Source organism: Lagenorhynchus albirostris, chromosome 16, assembly GCF_949774975.1.
Source record: "Lagenorhynchus albirostris chromosome 16, mLagAlb1.1, whole genome shotgun sequence".
Classification (NCBI taxonomy): domain Eukaryota; kingdom Metazoa; phylum Chordata; class Mammalia; order Artiodactyla; family Delphinidae; genus Lagenorhynchus; species Lagenorhynchus albirostris.
In genome coordinates, this window is record NC_083110.1 from 66,386,006 (window position 1) to 66,410,303 (window position 24,298).

The 24,298-nt window shown below is 50.0% G+C and overlaps 1 protein-coding gene across 5 annotated transcripts in view; it reads right to left on the bottom strand.

Annotated features, from left to right (window-relative positions):
- The window catches only part of GPAM (glycerol-3-phosphate acyltransferase, mitochondrial), a 127,578-nt gene that overhangs the window by 60,052 nt on the left and 43,228 nt on the right, over window positions 1-24,298 (bottom strand). For 2 of the 5 annotated variants that reach the window (XR_009536025.1, XR_009536024.1), the window contains exon 21: window positions 22,092-23,283. The exons of 1 other annotated variant lie outside the window; for it this stretch is intronic. Coding sequence is in view for 1 of the 4 variants with exons in the window: in XM_060125996.1 (XP_059981979.1) it covers window positions 23,188-23,283 (96 nt within the window). In the remaining 3 variants the exon portion in view is untranslated. Of the gene's footprint in view, window positions 1-22,083; window positions 23,284-24,298 lie in introns of those variants that run through there. 2 more of the 5 variants (XR_009536026.1, XM_060125996.1) reach the window with 2 other exon arrangements.

Below are 24,298 nucleotides of genomic sequence, written 5' to 3' on the forward strand. Positions count from 1 at the left end.
GGAGCACCCTGCCAACGTGGAACGGGCTGTTGGAAGAGGAATTTCCCTGTCTCTGAAGGAACCCTGGCTTCACCAGGCTGACTTGATGCCAGGAGGGTACATGGCAGAAGTGTTCACCCAGTGCTCAGAGCACAACTGGGAGAACATGGGCTCTGGGGTCAAGTAGAATCTAGTTCAAAACCTCTCACTGTCACTTAAGAGCTGTAAAATGTATGCACATTATTGAAATGTACTGAAGCAACTGCTTACTTTCTTCATTTCTTGGTTTGCCCATGCATTGTCTCTTTCTTCTTCTCCAGGTAATAGAACCATCATTTTCCTTCAGGTAGAAGGTATCAAACTACGCCATCCCTAGCTCTAGAGGTGGGCATGTAGCCCGAGAGATCAGTCAGCATATTCCAGCCTCTCAGCCACATGGATCGAATCAGCAGGACCTATGGCCCAAGTTAGACCAAGGTGATTCAATCCTGGGATTTGGAGTTGGGACCTCTGAGAAGGAAATCTCTCTTTTTACTATATTTGAAACTGAGAAGTCATAAACCTGAAGTTTCTGAGGCTGTCACACCAAGTAAGCCCACCAACACAGAGAAAGTAGAACCAGGACCGTGAAATGGAGTCCTGATGACATCACGAAGACCCTAGATCCAGCTATGCCTGAAGCCTTAGAATTTCTACTTACGTGAATACATTCCTCTCTATTTGCCTTACACCAATTAAAACTGGTTTCTTAACATTTGCAACCACGGGTCCCCAGTAATACACCCTCCAAGACTGTGTTTCTTCATATTATAATGGAGACAATATCATTTTTAATCTTATATGGTTTGGGGGTTTAATCAAGATGTAGCAACAAACAGAAAGTGCTGCCCTTTAATGCTGGTTTCTCTTAGGTAAGAAACTCAACTAGATTAGATTAGAGGCTGTGGCAGAAATAATCATGTTCCTTAAACATTCCAGGCACTCGCCTATGTTTCCCAGCCCACCTGCATTTAAGTGAGGCTATATAACCAGTCCTGGGCAATGAGCGGTGACCAACATTGCAGATCTGGTGTTTGACCCTCCATCTCTCTCATCTCTTGCCCCAGTGACCCAGAAGTTTCACGAAGAGGTGAAGCACCTCTGCACTGCAAGATCAAAGCAGTCAGAATCACTGAGTTACTGCACGAAGGACAGCTGCCCTGGAGAGCTGCTAGACCCACGTCTGCTGTGTTAAGTCACTGAGATTTGGACAGCATTGGTTACCACGGCACAACCCATCCCCTACCGACTAACAGAGTTGTCTTCCCAAGAAAGACTTCCACAGCCAGGGGGATGAATGCAGTGAACGTTCAAGCCTGCATGAAGGGCAACCCATCCAAGGAGGTGGACGCTCCACCTCCAAGACCAACTTCACACATGTCCTAATTTTGCAGAGGGGCTGCCCATCCCCTCTCCTGAGGCTCCACCTCAAACATGGCAAGTGCTAGGGCAGGCCAGGTTTAGATATCAACCAGAGGGAATCCACGGCTGGAAGGAGGGACAGAGGTTGGCTACGCTTTGGCAATGCTCTGAGGATTAAACGTTCAATACTAATTCCTTACTATGACTCAGAAAACCCACGACTCCATGCTGCAACTCATGCGTGGCCCTTCAGTCACCACACCCCCACCTCATTGACCTTGCAACGATTTCTGGACTATCTGAGTCTCATTACCTCCTCAGGGCTGTGCACAGGCTGTGGCCTCCTTCAAATGCTCTTCACATGGTTGGCTCCCTTTCATTTTTCAGGTCTGAACTTTTATGGCATGTCCTGAGCCAGGTCTTCTTGATCTCTCTCGGAAGCAAGTCCCTTCAGTGTTGACCCTCTCAGCATCCTTCTTATTCTCTCCTCCTCCCACCCCCCACCCCCCACGCCTTCCTCTTCTTCATCAACATAACTAACGTTGATTGGTTGCCTCCTATGCGTTGGGTGGAACTCTAAGCTCTACATGGATTATCCCGTTTCATCTAGCAACAGCCCTATGTACCAACTGGGCATCTTGATTTCACCAATAGAAATGAAGCCTATTCAGGCCAAAAATACATTTATTGGAGGGGTACTGAGTAGCTCACAAAGCAAGCCTGGAAGGTCAGAATCCCAGCCTTGGTCAAACCATAGGCAGGAACTGGCTAAGAACAACTGCCACCAGTGCTGGGCATGGGTCACCATGGTCGTCACCACCACCCCCGGATCCGGATATACTCACTGCTGCCTCAATCAACTCTAACTGTTCTTGCGCCTCTGAGGCACTTCCTTGCTCGAGTCAAAAACTTAAGCAGAAGCATCCAATTTTCCAAGCTAAGACCAAGGCCCTTCCCAGGCTGCCCTGGGGCGGGATATCATCTGGCTGAGTCAGCCCACGTGAATGGCTGCAGGGCTGCCTACTGAGATGCACGGTGGGAGAGTCACAAAGCAGAAGAAGGAGCTCTGGATGCCGTCCAGCTCTAAAAGTTGTGAGTGCTCACTCTCCTTGAGGCAGATGGAACATTCAAGACACAGTTTTGGGTTATTTTTTTTTTTTGCAGTACGTGGGCCTCTCACTGTCGTGGCCTCTCCCGTTGCGGAGCACAGGCTCCGGACGCGCAGGCCCAGCGGCCATGGCTCACGGGCCCAGCCGCTCCGCGGCACGTGGGATCTTCCCGGACCGGGGCACGAACCCGTGTCTCCTGCATCGGCAGGTGGACTCCCAACCACTGCGCCACCAGGGAAGCCCCAAGACACAGTTTTTAAAAATCCTTGCCAACACCAATGACAACCCTACTAAAAAAGAAATATGATGAACAAATATTTAGACTATCCATTTGAAGAAGGGTCTAGTTTTCAGCCTGACGAGGGCACCCACACTTTGCAGTCTCATTCTACTGATGAGGGCAGGCAGAGAGGTTTCCCGGATGGATGTCTGCAGCCTGAGTTTCTCATGGATGTGTAGCTTCTGACGGCAGAGCCAGACGGCTGAGACTTCCAGGTCTTGCTACACAATGTGTAGTCCCAGAACCAGCAGCACCACCTGGGAGCTTGCGAGACATGTAGCTTCCCAGGTCCCACTGCAGCCTACTGAATCCGAATCTGCATTTCAGCAAGATCACCAGTGATTCACGAAAGTTTGGAATGTACTGTCATGGCCCAGTGATTCCCAACCTCACCCACATGTTGGAATCACACGGGCCATTTGTACAAAGTTATCCATGCCGAAACTCACTCCCAGAGATTCCACTGGGATTGTTCCCAGGTGTGACCTGGGCGTAGAAATTTTGAAAACTCCCCAGACAACTCCAATGAAAATCAAAAGTCAAGAAAGACAAATACTTAGAAAGACATGATTCCATCCAATCCAGAGTAGCCTTGGATTAAAAAACAACAACAAAAAACCCCCCACAAAAAAATTCTTACAAAAGTCATGTCAACACAGGGAGTCACTTTTCAACCTCTCCCTCCTAAAGCTTCCCTGAGCATCATCCCTCACTAGAGGTTCATTCCCAGAGAAGTAATTCTAAAAATCAAGGGCTCTGATTGGTCACTGCCACTCTGAGCTAATGATTCTAGACCTTGGTGCTTTAATTTTTTTTTTTCCTGCAAGTGTTCAAGTTTAATAACTCAGTAAAAGAAATCCCAGAGGTCACAGGGTCTAACCCTCTCATTTTATAAATGAGTAAACTGAGGCACAGAGAGAGGAACTGAGTTTTGAAGCATAACGAAGGATCTGGACTCCACTCTTCCGACTTCCTAGGCAGCCCCCTTCCGCCACACACACTGCCTCTCCAGTGAAACGTACTTATGAGGAAGGATGTTTGATGAGTGCGTGGTCAAAAGTTCATCACCAAAACATTTATTATTAATAATGAGGTTAAAAGATTCGAAGCCAATCCAGCGCCAGTGGCTCCCACGAAAGCCATTTTTCAGTTTGTTCTTATCTAATTACTGGTAGGTACAGTAATTGGAAACAGGCTGCATCTGATGGGCAGGGTTTCAGGAAATGGAAATCTCTAATACAATTCTGCCTGGGAAGAGTCAGCTTCCACCATCACGTGCAGCTGAGACTCTCACAAGGCCTGCCCTGCGGAGAAGGAAAAGAGAGCACATTCCGGAAGCAGGAAAAACAGGCATAAAGACAAGATCGTTGAGGTCTGGAAGAGTTATGGTCCCACCAGGAAAGCCAAGTGTGGGGCTCCTGTGCTGTGGGGACTTGGTGTTGTGCCGATGCTCCAGGGACCGTTGCTATGTCCGGGGTTGTGCGTGGGTGTGGTTGGTTGTGTCTTGAAGTTACACTTCCTGAGTAGGGGCTAGGGACTAGGTGCCAGGTACTGAACTGAGCACTCTGTTTATATTACCCCATTTAATACTCGCATCCACTCCATGAGGTAGGTGACCCCTTTTGACAGAGGAGGAAACCGAGGCTTAAAGTGGTTTAGTCACTTGCTAATGGACCCGCAGGTAGGGGTGAGCCGGGACTGGGATCCAGAGCTCTGGCGCCCACTATGCTCCACCGTCCATCTCTCTTCATTGTAACACTCTCAGTTCCTAATCAGGACCAGCCTGGTCCTCGCAGGTGGAGGCAAGCAGAAGCACCAGACTCCATCAGAGCCAAAGGGCAGAGGCTGGTCAGAGGAAAAGAAGAGGGAGGAAGAAAATGGACCCCCAGAGCGAACAGATGCGCCTCTCAAATGCTCCGGGAGCTCCGGCAACGTGAGGTCGGCTGACCCGGGAGCTGTCAACCCCGGCATCTGCCGCAGCGTGCGCTCACGGCATTGGGACCCTGGGACCACCACCGCCTCTCGCGCCATCTGGCCTTCCAGCGACAGAGATTCTGCCACCGTCTGCAGCTGAGCGTCAGCTGAGCGTGAGCTGAGCAGGTCTCCAGCGGCTCCCGTTCAACAAGTTCATGGCTCAGTGGTTCCCGAGACGGATTACTCGGAGCCGCATGCTCCGGTGCCAGATTTTCCGCCAGGCCAGCAGCGGGTGGTTTCTTATGGCTGCCATCAGTCTCGCTAACGGGACCTGCTCTGTAGCTCATCGTTTTCCCATCTGGCGCCCACCATCTGGGCTGCTGTCAGCTTGGGGATTGATTTTTCAATCTCTCTCTCCCTCCCCCTCCCTCTCTGCATTTTTCCTCCAAACCAACTTTCTCAGCACTTTAAAACACCATACCTCACTTCATCCCATTTGGCGCTTGTCTTCAAGCCCAGATTTGCACAAGCTAGGTGAAAATACTCCTTTTGGTTTGAGCAGGCTGGTGGAATACCTTCAGCTGATTCAGGCCCACCCTCCTTATTCCCTGAGATTGCACAGAAGGTTCAGGAAGGCCTACGCAACGCTGAGGTTTGGTGGGGGAGGGAGAAGAAAGGCCACCTGGATGTTGCCGTCATCTGCCCATGCAGGACACTGCAGAGTCATCTCCACCCCTACCCCTGAAGCTGCTCTTGGCCTCGTGACCCCCTAGAATCATCCACTGCTCCTTTTTCATTTTAGGTTGAGGATACTCTGAAGCTACCAGGACATTGCTTATCAAAACTCCTCAGGAAACCGTTTCTTCTCTGAGGTCCTGCGGGCTCGGGCAGGCGTCTCCTCTGCCCTCGGCTCCCACAAACACATCTGTATGGTTGCTTCTCCAGGGCTCACCCCAAGCCCCATGGGGTCTCTCCATGTCTACACCATCCCTGCCTCCCCTCCAAGTCGCCTCTCTGCCTGCAGCCCTGGGAGTCTTCTTCTGGTCAGAGATAGAAATGGAGAGGGTCTTCCTTCCATATGCCTTATTTCCTCCAAAATATTTTTCCTCTGAAATGAGTCCTTTCTGGTCCTCAAAGGGTCTAGGCTATTGAAACATGAAAGCCAGGAAGAGGGTTCCTTTTCCTTCCCCTTACTGCTGTCACAGGGAGGGATATGGGGAAGGAGAAGACGCACCAGTGAATGGAAGGGCCAAGATGGAAAAGGAAATAACAGTTAATATTTTCAAAATGTGAGCCTGTCATAGGGTGATATAGTCTCAGAGACATCAGGCCTATTGCCCAAAGACACAGAACACATGCGTGTGGAGGAACCTGAACCAGAAATTAGCATCGAAAAGATGAGATATGAGAATTCAGACACCTTTAATCCAGTGGGTCCAGCTGTGAGTCAGAATCACCCGGTCTCACACAGAGACTCTGACTTTAACAAGAGCCCCAGGAAAGTGTTCAGCAGTAATTCTATACTCTTTGGAAATCATTTTCCAGATGAAGACACTAAGGCCCAGAGAGAACAGGCTCTCACAGTTAGTTAGTTGTCATTTACAATCTACCTCTGTCCAAAAAAATGGAGGCCATTCGTAACAAGTTTGCGGCGTCAAGGCTAGAACATGATGCTCAGGGCTCCTTCTTCCAGAAGCTAGCCTGTCTCTCCTCCATCCTGTCTACTCCTGGCAAGGGAAAAGTTTTATCCATTTTTAATAAGTTGTAGCCAATTTATTCCCCCAAATTATCCAGGAGGCCAACAGGTTTGGAAGAGAAATGGAAGAGCTTGTGTCCAGGTGCAACTACCGTGAGCAAGAAGTGATATAAACACACAGTCGGTGCTCATCTGTCCTCCAGGGCTTATGTCCGTGTGTTTGGGGTAAGTAGGCTAAAGATAATCCAAGAACACTGATCTGACCAGTAATTAATTACTCGATTAGTCCTAGGAAACTACTGGGCCATGTCATCATTTTTTTTTTTATTTTGGTGAACAAATAATTGAATTCTTCCTATATGCCCAACCCCATGCTCAGACATACAGGTGTGAATATGTCCTATAAGGCCTCTATGCTCTGGGAATTTACATTTTTATGGGAAGACAGATCAAAAATAAAAGTAAACATGAAAATATATACATTGATTCTTTTTTTTAATGGTTTTTTTAAAATTTTTTAAAAAAAATTTTAGATTTTATTTTGTTTATTTATTTTTGGCTGCATTGGGTCTTTGTTGCTGTGCGCGGGTTTTCTCTAGTTGCAGAGAGTGGGGGCTACTCTTCGTTGCGGTGCACGGGCTCTAGGCTCATGGGCTTCAGTGGTTGTGGCGCACGGGCTTAGTTGCTCTGTGGCATGTGGGATCTTCCCAGACCAGGGATCGAACCTGTGTCCCCTGCATTGGCAGGCAGATTCTTACCCACTGCGCCACCAGGGAAGCCCATACATTGATTCTTATATGTGAAAAATGATATCAAGAAAGCAAATAAAAGGCTGAGCTACAACAGGAGTCGGCAAACTTTTCCTAGAAGGGACCAGATGGTAAATATTTTATGTTTTGTGGTCCATATGGTCTGTGTCGCAACAACTTGGCTCTGCTATTGTAACCCCAATGCAGCCAAAGTCAACAGGTGAAGGAACGGCCGGGGCCGTGATCCAATAAGCATTATTTACCAAAGCAGGCTGCCGTCAGATTTGACCCACGGAGTTTGGTGACCCCTGAGTACTGTGCGTGGGGGGTAGAGGGTAGACCTGCAGGGTCTTGAGGAAAAGCAGCCACAGGAATTGAGGGGAGCGCCTCGGGCAGGGGAGCCCATGGCAGGGGCGGGGTGAGAGTAGGGGAGGCCTGGCAGCGAGACAGCGGGTCGAGGCTGGTCAGGAGCTGCAAGGCTGTAGGCATTGCCAGGGACCCTATCTGTGGGCTGTGAAAGGAGTGGGAATTTTATTCCAAGTGCAAAAAACGCCATGGACAGTTTTAAGCAAAGAACTGACATAATTTGAGTGACTTTCCTCCTAAAAGCATCGCCCCTTTTAAAGCTGCTCTGTGAAACATGGAAGGTGTGGGAGGCACGGGTAGCAGGAAGCACCAGTGAAAAGGCTTCTCTCGGAGCAAGATGATGGTGGGGCCTTGGTGATGGAGAGCAGAGGGGCACTGGAGATGCAGTGCAGAGATAAAGCCACAGCGCCAGTGGGTGGGTTGCACGTGGAAGGGAGGAAAGGAAAGACTCAACGATGACTGCTAGGTCTCTGACATGGACAGATGTGGCGGAGGTGGGGATGCACTGCATGGTCCTCTTAGCTCTGAGATGCTGCATTTCTATAAATGAGGGAGACCACGATGATGCAGCGGATGGGTAGTCACCAAAACGATCATCTCAGCTACCAGTACTCAGGGCTGTTCATGGCCTCAGTCAATCTTAATTAAGCACCAAGTGTGTGCCCAGCACAAAGCTGGGTTTTTAGGCTCCACTTGGATGAGGTGGGCTGCTGCCAGGACAAGGAAACGAGACCACAGGCCTCCTCTGGCCTGTGCCTCCCTGCTCCCTCCACCCCCGTCCATCTCAGGTTCCCAGACATCAAAGAATCAAAAGGGCAGCGAAGCCAGAAGCAGAGGCTGCAGAAGGACAGGAGTGACCTGTCAGCACTGGCTACGTTGGTGGAAAAGCTAAGAAGTTTTAAAAAGTTTAACTTTTAAATAAAACAGAACTGGTACCTTTACTTTTTTTTTTTTTTTTTTTTTTTTTTTGCGGTACGCGGGCCTCTCACTGTTGTGGCCTCTCCCATTGCGGAGCACAGGCTCCGGACGCGCAGGCTCAGCGGCCACGGCTCACGGGCCCAGACGCTCCGCAGCATGTGGGATCTTCCCGGACCGGGGCACGAACCCATATCCCCTGCATCGGCAGGCGGACTCTCAACCACTGCTTCACCAGGGAAGCCCTACCTTTATTATCTTTAAGTAAAAGCTGGGCCAGTTCAAGTGATTTAAATGCCAGCCCTCCAGAGAGCCTAAGGAGGGATTCTCTGCTTGGTTTTTGCTGGGTTGTTTTAAAAGGAAAGGCCATGGGGAGGAAGGACCAGCCTAGGGAGCCCTGGGTTCCAGTCCTGCGCTGCCCCAGAGAGGACACCTGCGTTTGATGCCGGGCTAGTCATGCGCCCTCTGGGGTCCTCGGTGGATCCATCTATAAACTTGGAGATGGAGCAGAGGCTCCCCGAGGCCCCGGTGTCTTGCCTGTGCCGTAAAGCTCCTCTGTCGGATGATGTAATTGCCCAGTCTCTTGGCCCAAATGGTCTGAGGCTCGTGTAAATCATGATCACCTGCCCTCTGTCTGGGGCCCATAAATCACAGCCCAGAGAGCTGAAAGGCCGTTGCTCCTCAGACCGGGCCATGCCTCGCCAGCAAGCAACGCCAACTTCTGTCCATTTGGCAGAGGGCCTGGCACGTAGGGATGAGCCTCCCCGAGTTTACGATGAGACAGAAAGCTGACACGGGCCCTCTTTCATCAGTGTCTTCCCTGGGGACGGTGGACTGGATCATTTGGAAATCATTTCTGATCTCCCTCAAGCTCACAGGCCTCTCCTCCTCTCCATGTCCCACTGACCCTGATCTGACCCTCCGTACAGCCTCATCCCACGAATACTTTCACTTGTACGTGTTGGGCTCATTTATTCGGCAAATATTTATGAAGCACCTACGATGTGCCAGACACACAGTATAAAGAGCTGGGAATCCAGGACCAACAAGGCGGACACACGTGCCCACCAGGAGCCCACAGTCTGGTAAGGAAACAGCATCGCAGTCTATTCAAAATGACAACTTGTAAAAAGTGCTATGATGGAAGTTAAAAACAGAATATCAGGGAGACAGGGAAACATGAGGTGTGAGAAGAGCACAGGCCCTGGGTGGCAGGACAGAGGGGCCCAGGCCTTGCCGGGCCTCGTGGGACGTGGTTTTGGATTTTATTCTAGGTATAATTTTGAACACCATTTATTAAGGGTTTGGTTTCCTAGGGCAGCCATAACAAACTGCATGGCTTAAAACTATAAAAATTTATTCTCTCACAGCTCCAGAAGGTAAAATCTGAAATCAAGGTGTTGGCAGGTGCCGTGCACACCCTGAAGGCTCCAGGGAAGAGTCCTTCCATGCGTCCTCCCAGCCTCTCCTGCCTGCTGGCGATCCTTGGCCTTCCTTGGCTTCCATGCATCACTGCGGCCCGCCTCTGCCTTCACGTGGCTTTCTTCTCTCTGTGTCTTCTCATAAGGACACCAGTCACTGGGTTTAAGGCCCACCTTAATCTAGTGTAACCTCATTTTAATTACATCTGCAAATAACTTATTTCTAAGTAAGGTCACATTTTGAGGTTCCAGATAGACATGAATTTGGGGGGCACTATTCAACCCTCTACAGCATTTTAGCTGGAGGAGGATTATTATGGGATTTATGTTGCAAAAACATGACGCTGGCTGCAGTGTAAGAATGGATTAAAGTGAGTAAGAGAGAAGGCAGGAGTTGATGGGCAGCAGTGGGGAGATGATGGAGAGAAGGGGACCAATTTAAAGTCTGTTCAAGGGACTTCCCTGGTCCAGTGGTTAGGACTCCACACTTTCACTGCCGAGGGCCTGGGTTCAATCCCTGGTTGGGAAACTAAGATACCACAAGCTGTGCGGCACGGACAAAAAATAAAAAATAAAATAAAATCTGTTTTAAAGGTTGAGCTGACACAGCCATGGATTGGATGTGAGGGACAAACAAGAGGGGTCAAAAATGCCTCCCTGGGGCTTCCCTGGTGGTGCAGTGGTTGAGAGTCCGCCTGCCAATGCAGGGGATGCGGGTTCGTGCCCCGGTCCGGGAAGATCCCACATGCCGCGGAGCGGCTGGGCCCGTGAGCCATGGCCGCTGAGCCTGCGCGTCCGGAGCCTGTGCTCCGCAATGGGAGAGGCCACAACAGTGAGAGGCCCGCGCACCGCAAAAAAAAAAAAAAAAAAAAAAAAAAAGAATGCCTCCCTGTTCTTTGTACTCTTGGTCATCAGCTGGCCATCGGACCATAGGCATGTTGAGATGACCCTTTTCTCCCCCAGCACAGAAGAGGTGCTTTGGAAATACTCTTGCGTTGATGGATGGCTCCCAGAGCAAGCATTTCAGATGCCAGGACAGGCATCTTAGAAGCTGAGCACAAGGCCTCTTTCTCCACTCTGCAGCTGACAGCTCCAGGCTCAGTCTTCCGCCTGGATGGTGGCTTTCACCCCGTAGGAGAGCAGACCTGTGCTTCCTGACCCTCCCCAGCTCTCCTCCTCGGTTTCCAGGGCAACCCCAGGGACCTCTGGCTGGGCGTTTGGGTGATGGCTGTCGCTGCAGTTTCCATGTCAGTCTGCCCCATCAGCCCACAGGACCTCCGGGGTAGAAGCAGAGGTTCGCGTCTAACTTCTCAGCTTCGGCAGAGAGCTGGGGCTGAACAAGGGGAGGGGGTGGGAAGAGGATGCTGGGTTCTCAGATCTTCTAGGGTCCCTGACAGGAAAGACCCTTAGTCAAAATATGGGCAACGGAAGGAGGCGGCAGGAGGAAACCGGTACCCAGCCATCAAAATAAATTCTGTCTCCAGTGAAGACGACTTCTCTGAGGCAGCATCCCAGGGGACCGGCTTTGAGAAAGGGAACACTTTGTATTTGTTCCTCGACAAGTAGCCTTGAAGCAGTTTTGTAGCCTTGAGAGGAGGCTGTGGCCATGGGAGAGCAGTGGCTTCTAGGAGGTGGCCGAAGGGAGGAGATAACAGCCCATGGGTACCGGCACGTGCACACATGCGCGCGCACGCGCGCACACACACACACACACACACACTGCTCAGCAGCCTGCCTTTCGATCTTATGATTTGAGAATGATGGTGCTGCGAAAATTGAACCTAAATCAGATCAAGCCTCCAGATCTAAGTTCCAGATTACAGGAAATATGGGGGACAGAGGACAGAGGAACAGGTTGTACAGGACCTCAAAGATGCCAACAGCAGAGCCAGGTGTGGGGAGCCACAGAATAACTGGCCAGATTGCTTAAACAAGTACGCTGCAGGGGAAAAGAGAGGGAGAGAAAAACTGCAGCTCAGAAGAAACTGAAAAGACTTTGCTTGCCATGCGTGGCTCTTACTTGGATCCTGACCACCAGTTAGAAAAAACTGAGGCAACTGAACGCTGACTAGAGTGATTATGACACACCTGATATCAGGTGTGATCATGACATTGTGATTACGGTTTTAAAAGGGAATCGTTAGCCTTTAGAGCTGCCTGCCGAAATACTTATGGATGAAACGATACGATGTCAGGGATCTGCTTTGAAATAATCCACAGGTGGGAGAGCAGAAAGGATACAGATGAAATGGAACCGGCCCTGGGGTTGGCGGTTGTTGAACGTAAGTGATGGGAGCGCGGGGCTTGTTCGCTACTCTCTCCACTCGTGTGCGTGTGTGAACATTTCAGGATGCAGAAATCTGCCTTCCGAGCCTTGCTCTTTCTCTGCTTTGCTGTATGGCCCTGGGCAAGAATCTCAACCTCTCTGAGCCTCTCCTCATCTATAAAGTCATACTTACAGTCACACTGCCTTACAGAATGGATGTAAATCTGGCCACTGCCCACTGCCTCTTGTTTCCTCCCGGAACCTGCATTCATAACGCGACCCCCTATCATCCTCGCCTTCAGAAGCACACCATCTCCAACCCGCCGGTCCTCCCTTTCATCGGATCCCCTCGTGTTCCACAAGGGCTCTGCAGGAGTCCTCGGCCTCCGGACAATTGCTTTCACTAAGACTCTCATTATGATGGAAATCATCTGCCAACCATTTTTAAAATTAGCATCACAAGCCCATTACGCTACTGGCCCCAAGAGGGATTACTTTCAGACCAGAGAAAGGGCTGCTGGAGACCAGCAAATAAGCAGGGTCCTCCGGCTGCAGAGCAGAAGCTGTACCCACTGGGAGAAGAAACTGCAGCCTGGCCAGCGCGCCTATAACCCACGCTATTAAAGCAGGAAACCCATGCAAGAACTCGGTGCAGCCCCACGGCCTGCGATGCTCAGAGATGCCGGCGACGAGAACCGCACCAACCGACACCTCTGCAGACGTGACGCCCGCACCTGCAGCCCTCAGGGCCTCTGTGGAACCCGTGGGGCACACAGGTCCCAGTGGCCCAGGACAGTCCGTCTCCCTGGCTCCTCCAGAGAGCTCGGCCCCATGGTTGAAGGCCAGAGCAAAATAAGGATAACATCCCGCTTGGTTCCCTGGCCCAGAGCAGCCTGGAGGTTAGAAGGCTCTGGAAGCCAGCTTCATGAGTTGGTTTCCAGATTCTTAAACAGAAGCAGCTGGCGTGGCCACTGCGCCAAACCTCCTCTGGATGGAGACCCCCCTAGAGGTCGGAACGCTCGCCCGGCTTCCAAGAGCAGCTCACTGCCCTCTTCCGCCCCCTCCCCCTCCCCCCTCCTCTTCTTCCTGCTGTTTTCCCTACCCCTCCCCCCTCACTGGGTACCCCAGCCTTTCAGCTGCTTCTGAGCCCCATCCTGCAGGACCACCACCTTCCCACCCACTCACTGTCTCCCAGGCAGCTGCTCGCCGGAAGCCAACACCCAGTAGGCACCCGGGGCCAGTGGATGTGATGAGTTCCTACGGAGGGCAGGACCCAGCTAGGCCCTGAAGGGCAGAGGAACACTCCAAAGACAGAGTCTCTTTCCCAGGAGAGTCACCCCACAGGGAGGAGGCCGCAGGCACCCCCAGGCTCTTGGGCAGGCAGACCCAACTGCGCACACGGGGGCCAGCTCCGGGAGCCCCTCTGAGGTTCGCCACAGCAGCCCAAAGCCCCCAGGCACCGGCCAGGGGTCCCCACTCCCCGGGGCTCATGTTGGCAATGGTGTGGCCAGAGCTGATCTGTGAGATGCCCAAGCAAACGGCAGCCACATCTGAGCAGCAGATAGGAACAGAGGGCACAGGGGATACAAGGTCGCAGTTCCAGGCACGATGGCATCTCTGAGGGCCCTGAGACACCCGAAACCTCTCCCACAATCAGTGGCCTTTGAAGCTGCACCAGCAGCTGCAGGGTGCTGGCGCCCTCTAGTGGATGGAGGGGCCGGGCTCCACCTGGACCTTCTTCCCTGACCCCGGGAAGAAAGTGAAGATTCCCAGAGAGGTGCCGGCCCAGGGCAAAACTGATGTACAGGACACCAGCTTTCCAGCCTCAGCATTACTCCCCTTGCCCCACCTCAGCGTCTCCCTGTCTTCCCACTGGTCCCAGACACAGTGTGCCTTCTCCCTACGGCCCTTCCCAGCGTGCTATGTGGATCTCAATTTTACGACGGTGCAAACTTTACACTGTAGGACTGACTGTGAAGTCAGTTTAGAGCCGGCAAAGTCTTTGTTAGGAGTGAAGTTCCGATATGATTCAGGCATCCAGGAGGCATTTCTGGGAAGCATGGGAGGCACCCACTCTCCCCTTCGGCAAGGCAAGCCAGACTCCCTCCTGAAACCATCAGCACCCCACTTTTCAGAGAAGTATGCAGGTGGACCCTGAAGGGGGAGGAAGAGGGATTGGAGCTCACTGCTTAAGCAATAGCAGCGAGGGCCGAGAGGGCTTGGAGTCCCAGGCACAGAGCCAAGGAGAAAAGCCCGCCCTGGCCCCGTCACTCTGTAGTCACACCAGGCATCCTCAGTGCTCCCAAGACAGTGGGTGGCAGGCAGCAAACGGGGCCCTGCTTCAGTCCCCTTGACACCAGCGTCTCCAACAGTATCAAATCTTTTTGCTTGTTCTACCAAAGGGAGGCCACCCAGGAAATGCTTCTCATGGTCGCAACAATTAATCAAGCGCACTTCCTGCCCTCAGGGAGTTTTGAGTCCATTCATCAAATGTCAGATCCACTGTCCCTGCCGCGTCGTGGCCCCCTGCACCTCCCTAGAGCTGGCTGCTCAGTCATGTCACTCTGCTGCCCAGACTGCACGTGCTCGGAGCCCCTCCCTCACAGTGCTTGGGAGGCAGTGACCACCCCTGCCCCGCCCCGCCCCCGGCCCCAGCCCCGGCCACCAGAGCTGGTATTCCACTTGACCCTAGGTCCCATGCCTTTGTGACAGGGCACACCTGCCCATCAATCTCCAGAGCGTCCCCAAATCCACCAGTCCCAGACGCCATCCTCTCTCCCTGCACCTGTGGTTTCATTTCCTCCCCTTTCCCCAGGTCATGTACACAGACCAACAACAATACTCTTTAAAGGGCTTGAACCTTGAAGTTCCCCTCCAGTGGCTTTCCTGCTCTGGCAGCCTCGTGGCTCAGGGGCTGCCCAGCCTCTCCCAGCTTCTCTGTGGTCCAGTAGGGCTCTGCTTACGCTGTTCCCTCTGCAGGAACGACCCACCCCTAAGCCCCCTTTGCAAAACCGGCTCTTTCTCAGCCTTAAGGCTCTCAGCTTAAATGTCAACTTGCTCAGAGGAGACTCCCCGAGCCCACACCCCACAATTACACTCTCCCACAGCACCCCAATGGTTTCATTCACTGCGCTCATTACAATCTGCATTTTATTTACACCTCTGTTTACTCCTTTTAGACCTATCTCTCCAAGGAGAATGTGAGCTCCGTGAGGGCGGAGATGTCAGTATTGTTCACCACTGCATCCCCAGTACCTTGCTGCATACAGGAGGTGCTCCATGAGGACTGGAATGAATGAATGAAAGGGTCCAGTGCCATAGGAGAGATGCATCGAGGGTTCAGAAGAAGGAACAATCACTTCCAGGTGACCCAAGGGGGGAAAATAAGATTTGAACACGCAGAGGTGGTGACAAAGAAACTCAGAAGCAAAGGTGTGGAGGAGGGGAAGGACGGGTTGGGTTTGACTGTAGTGAATAGCGAGGGTAAAGAAAGGAGAGGTGGTCTTGGAGAGCTCCAGGGGTATTAAAAGAGGAGCAGAAAGGCGCATGGAAGATGAACTGCAAGGCAGAGGTGGGCAGGGGACCGGAGAGAGTGACAAAGTGTCCAGAGCCTGGACTAGCACAGAGCAACTGGCAGAGACAAGGCCACAGACGGAGAGCTGGGGCTGCAGGAACCACGCCCGCTGCTGCCCCTTATACCCCATCCGTCCCCGTTCCTGTCTCTTCCTGTCCCTTTCCTCCACTTGGAGGATCCATCCCGGAGTCTCATTTGCGGCAATCGGTGAGAAGCCCCATTGCTAAGGAGCACCTAAAGCCCACCCCCCAGGAAGCACACAGTCCAGTCCCAGGGTCCGGACGGCGGCGTCCTTCTTTCAGCCCCGGGTTAGGAGCCCAAGATGAAGTTCCAGCGCCACCTCGTGGACGGAACTGGAATGCGTGGCGCGGCCACACCCTGCATCCCTGCGTCCCAGATTCAAGTAAAGTCGCCTCTGAAACTTCACGACCTCAGGAAGGCTGGAGTCTGGGGAAGCACAGAGCACTAGGGTCAGGACCACGGGTGGCTTGCACAGCGTCTACCCGAATATTCTGCGAACGCTGGCTGAGGGAGCGAGAGGGCAGGTGGAGGTAGAGAAAGCAGGGGCTCCCAGGGAAAATTTTCTGAGTCATCAGAAAAGGGGAGACCTTTAACAGGGTTAACATTTATAAAGCATTTACTATGTGTGTGCCAGGCTTGGTATTAAATGCTTCGTGAATATTCATTACTACCTCGTAAACCCAGTTAAGTGGAGACGGTTAATCAAGAAACAGGCGCCAGGTCGTGGGGCTGGTGAGCGCGGAACTGGGATCCGAACCCAGGGAGCCTTCGCCAGATTCTGGGCACAGAATCCCAAAGTTATAAACGCTTCGACCGCAGGCACATCACAGGGATAACCCGGAAGCCCCCAGACTACTGCGCGGGGATCCTACCTGTTCAGAACTCCAGTTGGTCGGCGGGTCGGAGCTCTGTACCCCCAAGAAAGCCGTGAAAACGGACTCGCCCGTGACTTCGCGGTCATGGCCGCCTTTTCACCCCCGAGAAGCCCCACACCTGCGATTGGCCCGCGCATCACGTTCAACGCCAGCCCTCTATTCCCCTCCTCAAACAGCTGTGGCCTCTTTGTCCTGGATTGGGCACGTTTAACTCCCAAGGCAAACGTGTGGGTCCTGGGAGGCGGGCTTTAAATTATGGGGAAATCGTAAAGCCCCACATCTTAGTGCATCACCCTCCTTTTCCCTCCCACCACCCTCATCCCTAACCCACCCCCAAATGTGGTCACAGTGGGGACTTATCACACCCAGATCATGAAATCCAAACAGGAAGAAGCTCAAGGTCAAGGAAACTCCCGGGTGCCATAGAAAGAACACGGGTTTGAGCGGCAGGTTGGCCATGATTCCCTTAAGATGCCCTTAAGATGCCTGAAGCGCTTCCCAAGACTTCCGCGCCTCCACGTCCGGGCGTGTAAAATGGGGAGAAGCTAGTCGTGCCTGTAAAGCTGTTAGCGCAGCGACTGGCAATTCGCTTATGCTCAATACGCATTACTTTATTCTCCTCACACTCAAAGGGCTTTCTTTTTTTCATTTTAAATAAAGACGCGCATTTAGAGACTCTGCTCTTTGCTTTGGAAAAATAAAATAAACTGCACGAGCCCAATGATTCAATGACCCCTGACCTCCGTGCAGCAGCCAATCCAGGAGGCGGAAATATAACAAGCATACCCCATGTAAATGACCGCTATTCATTATTAACCCATTGTTCCATGTGGAGTACAGACCCAGTGCTGCCAGATCTTCTAAGAGTTTTACCACAAGCTAGAATTTTGCTACAATTTTAGAGAAATCTGATATCTTGAACTTTGACTCCATTTGTTTGACATTTCGAAATTACCAAACTAGGCAAGTCTGCAGGATGAATTAAGGCTATGTACACAGGTCTTGCGCATGAACTTTAATATTAAGTTTACTCAAACTTAATTATCAGGTGAGGTTTTGAAAGGACTCGTGTTCCCACTGTCTGGTTCTTGCCCTTCTTTCCAGGCCCAATTAAAGACTGACTCTGCCATGTGCCCCCTGTCACCACCCAGATCTCACACAGCAAGTTCTGTCTTTGCCTCGACCGACTACAATATTATTAGCTAACCTTTCTTGGGTAAGGTCCTGGGTCCCCTAGGAGACAGTGCGCTGCTCCCAGGTGAGCACTTGCTTTACACATGGCCTCCTCTCCCCTGCCTACCTTTAGACTCTGTCAATGTTGGTTACACTCCCCGAATCTTTACCACCCTGAATTCTAATCTCTCTAACCACCATGTTGATCCTTCTCACTGGCAACCAGCAAAGGAGGCAGGACAGCGTTTACAGACCCACTCATCACCATCTTCAAACATGGACGTCAAACCGGGAATTAGAAATGCCACGTTCTCTCTGGCTCTACTTATCCTGTGTCGACAGCGCATGGGTGAGTCCAACTTAACGGACTTTGGAAACACTAGCTCTTGACATCACTGTGCTCAACATCTAGTCAATGAAAAGTAGTGAGGACTCTGCCTCCGTTTGGGTTCCCCTGAAAACAGCTCCTGAGACAGGATTCGGCTGCCAGTCCTTGACGTGTGAGCTGATATCAGGAAGCACCAGTAACGGACAGGCAAAGGGAGACATGGAAGGGGGAGAAGGAATGAGTACACCCCAAGAAAAGGGAATAATGAGTGGGTCACTGCTATGGCCAACTGGAGCTTAACCCCACTGAGGACCCTCTGAATTGTTCCAATGAGGGGCTGTTTATCTTCTAGTTCCACAAACCCAAACCCCACTGGATGACCATGACTGCTGGGGTATTGACTCACCAGCAACTTCCAGCAGGCTCTGGTGGCTCCACGTACTCCCAAGTCAGGGACGGCCCTCAGCAGGGAGATCCAGGCAGACAAAGGTGCAGGAATGTCCACAGGTGACCCGGTGGTGGCCACGGGCACACAGGTAGGGTCCTACAGGATCCACTGCAAGAACTCTGCCTCAGGAAAACCCAGCACCAGAACAGAAGCCAGTCTTTACGTTTAGAGAATAAATTACACTTTCAAGGCATCACCCACTGGCTCAGGTGGTTTTCCCAACACTCCCGTGATAGACGTGCTAGATGTGGGGACATTATTTTTTGCCCTAACTTACGAATAGGAGAAATCAAGTGTTTGCCCAAAGTCATATAATCAGTTACTAACTCTCATTTGCAGACTTGACGAACTTCTTATAACTAAAGACCTTGCCAGCGGGGTTACTTTAAATAGCAAAGCATGTAATCCTTTAAAATTATTTTGCAATTTTTAAAATTGATTTCCTAACGGCTTTTTGGGAATTCATCTGATTCTTGGTGCTGTCTGTCTTTGTGTGCTTGTGTGGTGGGCTTTGCTGCAGTGACTCCCATATTCAGTGTCTGCAACTTTCTGGCCCCTCGCAGCGTCCTGAGACTCAAACGCCCTTTCGGACAATTACTCTTTCAACCTCTGCATTTTACCTTTATTTATGTAAAGTTATTTTCTGGGCACTGACAAGACTCTACTGTTAATTAAATTGACTTAAAGCAGGAACCATGGATACACCATGCAAACCTACCTCTTGCTTCAGCAGCTTAGGGAAGCACAATGAATTTTCATCAAGAACGACCTAAATGCACGTTGTTGCCAATGAACTTAAGTTTCATCCTGATCAAAGACAATGGCTGTGTTCTATCACCCAACTTAGACATACTTTCCAAATTAATCTGCCTGCTTTATGCCTGCACTGTGCCAACGAAAAGAATGTCATTCGCCATCTGGCTCTACAAGAATTAAGTCATTAGCCACCGCTGTTGCTGACCTTTAACATACCGATACCCTGAAAGGAGATTGGGGCGAAGATCAGGAATGAGGCACTCTGTGCTCTGGGAAAACTGGCAGAACAGGCCTTCAGAGAGTTAGATGTTTTCAGGAGAAAATTTTATGAACCCAATTTCTTGCATCTTCTCATACAAGCACTAAAGTCATTAACTGAGATACCTGTTTCTCGTGACTAGCAACAACCTTCTGCGGAGCTGTGTGCCTGATTACACCTACCCCTTCTCCAAAATCACTCTCATGCTGACCTGTCTCCCCACCTCTTTGGAGCAGTTCCTCAGAGCTATCTGAGAGGCTGTCTCCTGGGCTATAATCCTCAGTAAGTCCCACATAAAACTGAAACTCACAGCTCTCATGTTGTGGGCTGTTATTTCAGTCGACTATTGGGAGGGAACGTCTATGGGGAAAAGTGAATGAGGCTGCCACACTTCAACAAAAGAGATTTTGTAAAAATTCCCAATCCAGAGATGGAAGCAAACTTTATGTAAAGAAAAAAAAAATGAGGCAGGAATGTACAGTGGAGAAAGGACAGCCTCTTCAATAAGTGGTGCTGGGAAAACTGGATAGGTACATGTAAAAGTATGAGATTAGATCATTTCCTAACACCATACACAAAAATAAGCTCAAAATGGATTAAAGACCTAAATGTAAGGCCAGAAACTATCAAACTCTTAGAGGAAAACATAGGCAGAACACTCTGATATAAATCACAGCAAGATCCTTTGTGACCCCCCTCCTAGAGGAATGGAAATAAAACCAAAAATAAACAAATGGGACCTAATGAAACTTCAAAGCTTTTGCACAGCAAAGGAAACCATAAACAAGACCAAAAGACAACCCTCAGAATGGGAGAAAATATTTGCAAATGAAGCAACTGACAAAGGATTAATCTCCAAAATTTATAAGCAGCTCATGAAGTTCAATAACAAAAAAACCAACGACCCAATCCAAAAATGGGCAGAAGACCTAAATAGACATTTCTCCAAAGAAGATATACAGACTGCCAACAAACACATGAAAGAATGCTCAACATCATTAATCATTAGAGAAATGCAAATCAAAACTACAATGAAATATCATCTCACACCAGTCAGAATGGCCATCATCAAAAAATCTAGAAACAATAAATGCTGGAAAGGGTGTGGAGAAAAGGGAACCCTCTTGCACTGTTGGTGGGAATGTAAATTGATACAGCCACTGTGGAGAACAGTATGGAGGTTCCTTAAAAAACTACAAATAGAACTACCATATGACCCAGCAATCCCACTACTGGGCATATACCCTGAGAAAACCATGATTCAAAAACAGTCATGTACCAAAATGTTCATTGCAGCTCTATTTACAATAGCCCAGAGATGGAAACAACCTAAGTGCCCATCATCGGATGAATGGATAAAGAAGATGTGGCACATACACACAATGGAATATTACTCAGCCACAAAAAGAAACAAAATTGAGCTATTTGTAATGAGGTGGATAGACCTAGAGTCTGTCATACAGAGTGAAGTAAGTCAGAAAGAGAAAGACAAACACCGTATGCTAACACCTATATATGGAATTTAAGAAAAAAAAATGTCATGAAGAACCTAGGGGTAAGACAGGAATAAAGACACAGACCTACTAGAGAATGGACTTGAGGACACGGGGAGGGGGAAGGGTAAGCTGTGACAAAGCGAGAGAGTGGCATGGACATATATACACTACCAAACGTAAGGTAGATAGCTAGTGGGAAGCAGCCGCATAGCACAGGGAGATCAGCTGGGTGCTTTGTGACCGCCTGGAGGGGTGGGATAGGGAGGGTGGGAGGGAGGGAGACGCAAGAGGGAAGAGATATGGGAACATATGTATATGTATAGCTGATTCACTTTGTTATAAAGCAGAAACTAACACACCATTGTAAAGCAATTATACCCCAATTAAGATGTAAAAAAAAAAAATGACTTGCAGTTTAGAGCCTTTAAAGCATTATAAAACTGTGGCCCTGTTGATACCATTACTGTCTCAGGATTGCAGATTTAGAAGTGATTTATGCAGTGCCTTGGAGGGAAGGGCTATCTCCTGACCCCAAGTGGAGGGGCCAGGACTGCAGCCTGCAGTGTGGGAAGCCAGGGTGGAACTGCCCCCTTTTCTTTCTGCACAAGAGGCAGAGACTTTTCCAACTCAGTGAACACAGTGGAAGACTTCAGAGCAAGCCCAGCCGAAGCCTGCCTTGTGCTCAAAACCCCTCCCAAGTAAACGCCACCTCCAAACTCTGTTCCAGTGTTATTTGTTCTCTCTTCCAGACATGACCCACTGGGGAGGCTGAGTGCCTCCAATGAACCCTTGTAAAATGCAGTGTTGAAGATCAAGTTTGGAAACCAGCCCCACTGCCTGCCAGCAAGATGACCGTGAGAAATAGCTTACACTCAGTTTCCTCTTAGGGTCTTTAGGACCCCTACCTCATGATCAGCGTGGTGCCCGGCACACACGTTCATAAAAATACTATTACATTGTTGGTTTGCAAACTGGCCCCTGTCCACAGAGGGCAAGGAGAACCAGAGGAAGAGGCAGACTGTTCCAGATTGGTAGGTGGCAGGTTTAATAAGCAAGGGAACTTACCTACGAGGATTGTCTTGGGCGGTGCAAGACGGTAGATCTCTGCCCCCATCAGCTAGAATCTCAAAAGTCTATATAGAGGCCTTAACTGGGTTCAATCACGTATTCAGTCGAGTTGGTCTCGGCAACACCTTACTCGCTCAAGGCTGCATCCTTGAGATGGCTGTCAGCATGGGAATAGTAAGCAGCACGTACATTCCAAGGACAGAGGAGGGGGTGAGGAGTCTCTTGCTGCCCGGGTCCAACTCTCCAGTCAACCAATGGTCACTTCCTCTCCGTGATCCCCTCCAACACATACGCTAATCATTGCTGAATTTGGGCTCTGCATTATGACAAATCCACAGTTAGTGGCGACAAATTCTAGCCGTCTTCAACCTCCAAAGCTCTCCTTCTGCTTAACTCTGTGCAAAGGGCACAGTGTAGGAGGGCTTCTGAGAAATCCTGCGAGCTGGATACATCACCTTAGTGACATGGTTGCCCTCTGAATCGTACAAGGACACCCTTAACACCCTTAACAGACTTTTCAAGAGGACATTAGGTGAAGGGAAAGAATCCTTACGTCCTTTTCCGCCTGTCCTGATGAGACATACTGCTTTCTGCCTTATTCCTCTGTGCCTGTCAGTCGTTCCAGGACAAGGGCAGAACTTGCAAACCCAGAGAAAAGTGTGTCACCACGATGGAGAGCAAATTTGCACTCTGCCTTGGCAGAAGCCTTCAGCAAACTGCTTCAGCCCTGTTTCATCAGTGGTAAGATGGGGCTAATAGTATTGTACCTACCCCCGGAGGACTGAGGTGATGCATAGAAAGTCCTTAGCGCAGTGCCCAACTCTGTACCCACAAAGAAGTCCCGGTACCAGCATGTCAAGCACATTGTTTTGCTGGAGCCAATAAACTTCCTTCCAGTTTCACAACCTTATGTACCTATAATTTGCCAAGTTCGACACCGAACACAAGGATGGTCCCTACGTCACTGGATGGGACTTGATCATTTTGCTTTCTTGTTCACCTTCCATTTGGCTGGTGGTCATTGAAGTGGGATTGAAGTGGGGTGGGATTGAGGGTCCAACGATGCTGCTTCTGTTCTAGATTCTATCATCACTTACTGTGCGAGCACCGGTGATGTCCTCTTCTGTAAAACTTGGGCGCCAAATACCAGGTGACTCCTAATTTCCCTTTCAGAGCTACATTTTCTTTCCTAAGTAGGAAATCGAGAAAACCAAATACCACACAGTTGTAACACTCTTAAGCTTACAAAACACTTCTGCATTCATCCCACCTTATTTCATCTTCAAAAATCCACTGCTGTCCCCATACAACACAGAGGACACCCATGTATGTTCACTGGGGTGAGGTGACCAGCTCAATGTCTTCCAGCATGTGCACAAGAGAGCCAGACTCAATCTTAAGTTTTTTGCTCCTCAAACCCCATGCTCTCTCTGCTATATTCCTTTTCTTAAAAATAATAACAACAGATTTGAAAGGCTATATAAAATCCACACACAGAACACAACTTGGATGAGGCTTCCTTTTCCTAGATTGAGGGCTGAGAAGCATCCTGATGCCAAGCTTTGTGGTACAAGTCACACAATGCAGGAGCTATGCTGGCATCTAGAGACGGCTAAGCAGTGGCCGTTGCACGGACATCACAGATGCTGTGGACAATTCAGAAAATGCCTATTTGTACATTAGAATTTTGCTAGTTAGGTGTGTACCAGACAGACTGTAAGGTGTTTAAAAGGGACATAACTGGGACTACAATTAGTGAATATAGGACTAAACATTAAAAGCCTAGATTTCAAAATTAATATCCACTTAAAAACGAGTGGTTGTAAAAGTTAGAATTTTGCCTTGATGAACGGAAGGCAAGGTTAAGTCCACAGTGCAGGAGCAAGAAAGTTGCTAATGCAAAGGAAAGAACGAATACACCAAAGGGTGAGGGCACAGTCGTGGCAACAGCATCCCAGAGGAAATCAAAGGCGCTAAAGTACAAAGTTCAGATCGAGAAGCTGGAGCAGAACACATGGGATGATCCTGGGTGTTGATCAGGTTCACAGCCCTGTCACGCACTGTCATGCACCCAAAGGGCATGGATGGCATCACCAGGCACCCGTTTAACACCCTTTCCAGGGGGCACACTTTGGAGAGAAGACTGCATTTGAGCAGTTTCAAATCATCCACAGAAAACTGTGCTCTAGTAAAATACTTGTCTT